Below are 6,000 nucleotides of genomic sequence, written 5' to 3'. Positions count from 1 at the left end.
AAAAGTAAGGTGTTTTGGGGCATAATACCCCTTCTTCAGCTTTGCTCATGGTTGCACTGTTAAGGAAAAATGCTGTATAGACACAGTCCCTTTCTGAGAGAAGTGACAGAGTGACCGTTAGGGACCGGAAAACCCCTGTAATTCACATATAGGTGAAGAACCCTGATGGTATTTAGTTATTCCAGCTAGAAAGAATGTACCTAATTCTGCTACAACTGTTTGCATGGACTAAATATAGCAAGTTTGGACATTATACTAGACTAAGTGTGAAATGCATCATTGCTGACAACACACATGTCCAGCGTAAGATCCTGACAATATATGTATGTAGCGTTCACATTTTTATTTAAATGTTTTTTCTTTTTATATTAATGGAATTACTTAATGTTTCCAGGTTAAATCCTTATTTTTCCCCCCAACATTTTATCTATCTTGCAACATGAAGACACATAGATTCACTGGGTGGTGTCCCTCATTTGTCTCCAAGAAAGTTATCAGGCTTGTATTTCTCTGTACTTCAGTGAGTGTGTTGGTCATAACCAAAGAGACAATAGACTCATTGTACTTGTTGCCAATTGTAGTCAAAGCATTTGGAAGGTGGGTTATACTGGGTTTCAGCCAGAGAGAAATCAGCACTGTGTCCTTATTTTCCAAAACCAATACCGAACAGGACTATGGGCTCGTGCACCCAGCAGCCCCTTGTGCATGGAGCATACACAACATTGCACAGAGGCCATATGGTTTCATAGTATGGAGCTCTACAGCCTTAATGTGTTGCCCTATGGACTCCTTGGTGTGCCAGATGTGAGGAGATATACTTCTATGCATGCATGTTAAATGGAGCATACCATGATTTTCATATCAAATTCAACAAAACAACCTTCTATATGCTGCCATACGAAAACAGAGGCATGCAACCATACAGTGGAGATTTCATACACATCTTTGTTGGACCACTCAGAACTATATACAAAATGAAGTCATAATTAGTGATTGAGGCAAAGTTCTTGGTGAATGCTGCTAATATTTATTTGTATGCATTTTAATTCCTTGAATCTCAGACATGAAGATTTCATGGCTCATACATCAGGATTCATAATCATGTAGTAAAGAGCAGGCAAGTCATACTGATCCACTCAAGCAAAACACACAGTTCAAAGCTAAATGTTTACCTTTATTAGCATATTGCAATAGTGTCTGATGTAATGCAAATAGCCAGAAGTCATACAATACCCCATGATTTCCTAGACGACCATATGAGGTCTCAAGACTATTATCAGTCGAAAGAAAGTTTCTAAAAACAAAATGTTAATAACAGCCAACTAGCCATTTATTTAAAGGGAACCTGTTACCTGTCTAAAGTAAAGGCCCATTTACATTGGATGAGGGTGGGGCAACCGATGCCCGACACTTGTCCCTGTATCCTTGCTCTCCCGTGCTCCTGCATGGGAGCTAACACAGCTGGCTTGCACACGGAGCGGCCAGCATGTGCTGCTAAAAATGACGATCTTCGCTCATCGTGCAGTTTAAACAGCTGCCATTCAATAGCGAACGGCACCTGTGTTATGTGAATGGAGAGGGGCGGGGGAGCGCGAGGAGAGCTGCACTGCCCCGCCCCCTGCTGGACGCTCTGTGTGCGAGCCAGCTGTGCTAGCTCCCGTGCAGGAGTACGGGAGCGCGGGGATACAGGGATGAGTGTCGGGCATTGTTTGCCCGACACTTGTCCGGTGTAAATCGGCCTTAACTTACAGTGCTGTTAGGTCAGGTGACAGGGAGGCGGGTGATGTATTTTTTATACTTGCCTGCTACCTGAATCTTCTGGTGCGCACCACTGAAGTCCACACAGGTTTTTGAAAGATCACATGCATGGCGCTCTGAAAAGAGTCAGATTTTCATCCGTAGCGCAGACTTCAATGGCGGGTACCTCGATATCCAGCTAGCGAGCAAGTATAAAAAAATACATCACCCGGCTCCCTGTCACGTGCTCTAACAGCATCGTGGCAAAAAATTCCTATTAAAATCTTAATCTGTAATAATACCATAGCCCATTACATGCTTCGCTGTACAGCTCTGTATGCGGTCAGGATGTACATAGTTATATGTGTGTCAAGAAGGAATTAATCTAAATGGATCTTTAATTCTGCTCCGATTTTTACATTATATCTTTAAAGGGGTTGGTGCATCATTTCTCTCTTTTAGAGCTACAAATCCCTTCTCTACGCTGGTTTCAGACAAGCATATTATAGACTCTATTATACTTCTGTAACGCAAACCCAACCGTGGGATTTACTGACTCGAACTTCGTAGCTCATGAATCAGTTTGAATCTTTTCAGCCAGATGACTCTTCTCTGGTAATGTTCATACGGCACAGGATAACTTTTAAACCTAATCGTTGAGGCACATGGGTTCATTAGGAATAGCAAAAGCATTAGAAGTCAATAATTTTTCATCCCATTACGGCTAATAAAGTTAGATTTATGGCTGAGATGGTGCTGATAAATTCCATATAAAGGGAATCCGTGACCACAATAATGCTACTGTGTCAGAGAGCAGCATGAACTAGTCACACACATGCTGATTCCAGTGTGTCTGTAATTTGTGAATATGCTGTAGTTTAGTTAAACTCACAGTTTAATCATATCAGCACAATGCCATTTCTATAAAACTGAAGTCAGATGTATTTATGAGATACAGGCATCTTCCACTGTTGATTTACTGTGTAAAGAGAAAACTGTCAAAGGAAGAAGGCTGTCAATCAGATTCTGGAGGGTGGGGGAACTTATATTTCATGAATGCATTCGACTCTTGCTTCACAGCACTGGTATCATGCTGCAATGATGAAACTGTAAGTTTAAATGACACTATTAAATATTCACAAATAACAGACACCTTTAGGCACATTAATAGAATTTTCTATGAATTCTGTAGGCGAGTTAGATCATACAGAAAGCCCTGGTTTGGTTATTAAATCCTATTTTAAAATTTACATATGAACTATTAACTCGCACATTTAAAATTAATTCTCTACTTCTCCTTGTGAGCAGCAATGAATATGATGCCCTTATAGTCACAAAGGTCACTCACAACTTTTGTCTCCTTAACCTTACAGCAATCAATAACAAAGCCTTCTTCAACTAGAGCTTTCCTGGCAAAATCCTCATCATATCTGAGAACATGGAACTTGTCTTTTTGGATTGTGAAATATGTTGTGTCTAAATCCCCAATTAATATGAGGCATCCTCCAGGTTTCAGCAGCCTTGAGAACTTCCTGAGATATCCCCTGTAATCATCATGGTCTTTGCTGATAACTTCTAGAAGCACAGCACTGATAATACAATCGGCTAGTGGTAGGTCCAGCGGTTCTATTATATTTTCTTTCTCAAAGTCACATTTCATAACATGTTGAACTGCTGATCTCATTTTTTCTTCTTTGTCCTGTATCTGGTCTCTGAAACAAATGGGAAAAATGAAGAAAGTAATTATCCCATCATCATCACCATGGGTATTAAAGCTCAGCAGTAGCTCTATAGGTCAGTAATCTGTAGATTGTTGGCTCCCAGTACTGGTAGAAAGATTTGAATTCAACCAAGACCAGTGTACTAAGTGTCAGGCTTATACTGTGCACTTCCAACAGTAACTATTATTATACAAGGAACCATGATGGAGAATATTTGTCTGAGTGGCTAAATTTTGATTTTACTATTGACTTCTGAAATGAGATCTGGAATAAACTAGCATTACAAATGTGTTGGACCCACTTCTTTTTAGTATATTATTGACCTGGTAGAAGGATTGCACAGTAAAATATCAACATTTGCAGATGAAAAAAACTGTGAAGTAATTAACACAAGAAAGGATAGCATACCATTGAAAATGGATCTGGATAAGTTAAGAGTTTGGGCAGAAAAATGGCAAATGAGGTTTAACACTGATAAGTGTAAGGTTATGCACATGGGCAGGTAAAAAAAAAAGCTACCAGTACACACTAAATGGGAAGCCACTGGGCAAAACTATCATGAAAAAGCGGATCAAGAAGGGTGTCACCCCTCTTGACCAACGTCACAGGCCTCTCACCAGCCAAGCCAGAAACCTACTGCGCACTGATGAGGGGCAAACACCCTGAAACAGCTGTCTGTGTAAGGTTTTCTGGCTTGGTTTTCTATTCCCAATTATTGTTTTACAGACTTGTTAAAAAGTCATTCAATGGGGGGGGGGGGCGTGCCTGGCAGGCAAGATGGCCGGACGCATCTGGATCTAGCTCCCACCAGAAACTCCCAAACAGCGGTTTAAAGTAAGCTCTTACCCCCAAAAGAGTTCCCAAAAAGTAAAACCGCACTACCTGCACATTCCCCTTGGTCCCGGTGACAGACGGTGACAGAAGATCGCGGGGACAGGCTCCGTGCAGCCTCCGGCCGGGAGACCCGGGGAGATACCTTCCGCACAGCCGCATAGTGACGAGGGCATTGCCGCGGACCCGCCGCTGCTTCCACCCGACACCACCCGATACCTCCAGGAGGGAGAAGCGCGAGGCAGGGGAGAAGAGCGGGGCTGCTGGAGAGACGGCGCGGAGAGGACATCCACGCGGTCGGCAGACAGAGAGACCGGAGTGCGGCAGACAGTAAGCAGGGGAAGGGAGAGAGGAGGGGGAGCCCACCGTGCCTGCAACCTCTGTGCAGCCGCCACAAGCATAAAGAACGGAGCCTGGGGAAGACAGCTGGGCACTTATTTAAAGGGGTTGTCCCGAGGCAGCAAGTGGGTCTATACACTTCTGTATGGCCATAATAATGCACTTTGTAATGTACATTGTGCATTAATTATGAGCCATACAGAAGTTATAAAAAGTTTTTTTACTTACCTGCTCCGTTGCTGGCGTCCTCGTTCCCATGGAGCCGACTAATTTCTGGCCTCCGATGGCCAAATTAGCCGCGCTTGCGCAGTCCGGGTCTTCTGTAGTCTTCTATGGAGCCGCTCGTGCCAGAGAGCGGCTCCGTGTAGCTCCGCCCCGTCACGTGCCGATTCCAGCCAATCATGAGGCTGGAATCGGCAGTGGACCGCACAGAAGAGCTGCGGTCCACGAAGGTAGAAGATCCCGGCGGCCATCTTCAGCGGTAAGTATTGAAGTCACCGGACCGCCGGGATTCAGGTAAGCGCTGTGCGGGTGGTTTTTTTAACCCCTGCATCGGGGTTGTCTCGCGCCGAACGGGGGGGGGGTTTAAAAAAAAAAAAAACCCGTTTCGGCGCGGGACATCTCCTTTAAGCAAAGTGGCTTTCCCCTCTGCACAATAAATCACAGCACTGCCAGGTGGAGAGGCAGACCGAGACAGCCACCATTACCGAGCACCACGTGGGGCAGCCATTTTGGTGGACACTTCTAGCTTTGAAGTGCATAAAGTATCACAAGCTCCAAACACAGGGGCCAGCAGAGCTTTAGGGGATAAGACAACCCCGGGAGGCATTTGCTTTCTACAGCACACATACCCCCCTCATAAAAATAAAAAGGCACTGAATAGACTCTCCACTACTCAAGTGATTATAAAGAGCGGCGAACTACTGTTCCTCCACCTGTCGCTAGATCCCGAACACCATTTTAAACCTAAAGGGGAAGAATTACTATCATTAGCCCAACTAAAAGAACCAGTGGAGGTGGGGACCTCGTTGGAGGTTCCGTAGGAAGCCCTGCAGAAAGTGTCTCAAGCCGCAATAGAGAGAAGAAGGAAGAAAGGGAAAAAAAAAAAAAAAAAAGGAAAGGAAGACATATCTCGCTCCGCTTTAAATTGTTTCACACAGAGCCGAAGGCTACCCTGTAGCTCTGCTCGAAACCCGAACGCCCCAGTTTTGCTGGCATTACCACGCCTTCGCCTGGCAGTAAGAAATACCACATCTATCGATAATAGCTTCGCAAATGCAAAGAACGTGAATTGCTACCATTGCAATACATGATATGTGAATAACCCTCTCACCCCACTTCTCCCAGCGCAATTATATCGAAACAGGCAAAA

General features: G+C 44.2%; 1 protein-coding gene across 1 annotated transcript in view; it reads right to left on the bottom strand.

Moving 5' to 3' along the window:
* Positions 1 to 1,153: 1,153 nt before the first annotated feature.
* Positions 1,154 to 6,000, bottom strand: part of LOC136632479 (nicotinamide N-methyltransferase-like) — a 39,223-nt gene continuing 34,376 nt past the window's right edge. Inside the window, exon 3 of the mRNA XM_066607405.1 lies at positions 1,154 to 3,449. Coding sequence (XP_066463502.1) covers positions 3,026 to 3,449 — 424 coding nt within the window. The 3' untranslated portion in view covers positions 1,154 to 3,025. The remainder of the gene's footprint in view (positions 3,450 to 6,000) is intronic.

This window comes from Eleutherodactylus coqui, chromosome 6 (genome assembly GCF_035609145.1).
Source record: "Eleutherodactylus coqui strain aEleCoq1 chromosome 6, aEleCoq1.hap1, whole genome shotgun sequence".
In the NCBI taxonomy this organism is placed as follows: Eukaryota; Metazoa; Chordata; class Amphibia; order Anura; family Eleutherodactylidae; genus Eleutherodactylus; species Eleutherodactylus coqui.
The sequence above is the reverse complement of the archived record's forward strand: the minus strand, read 5'-3'. Positions and strand labels throughout refer to the sequence as shown.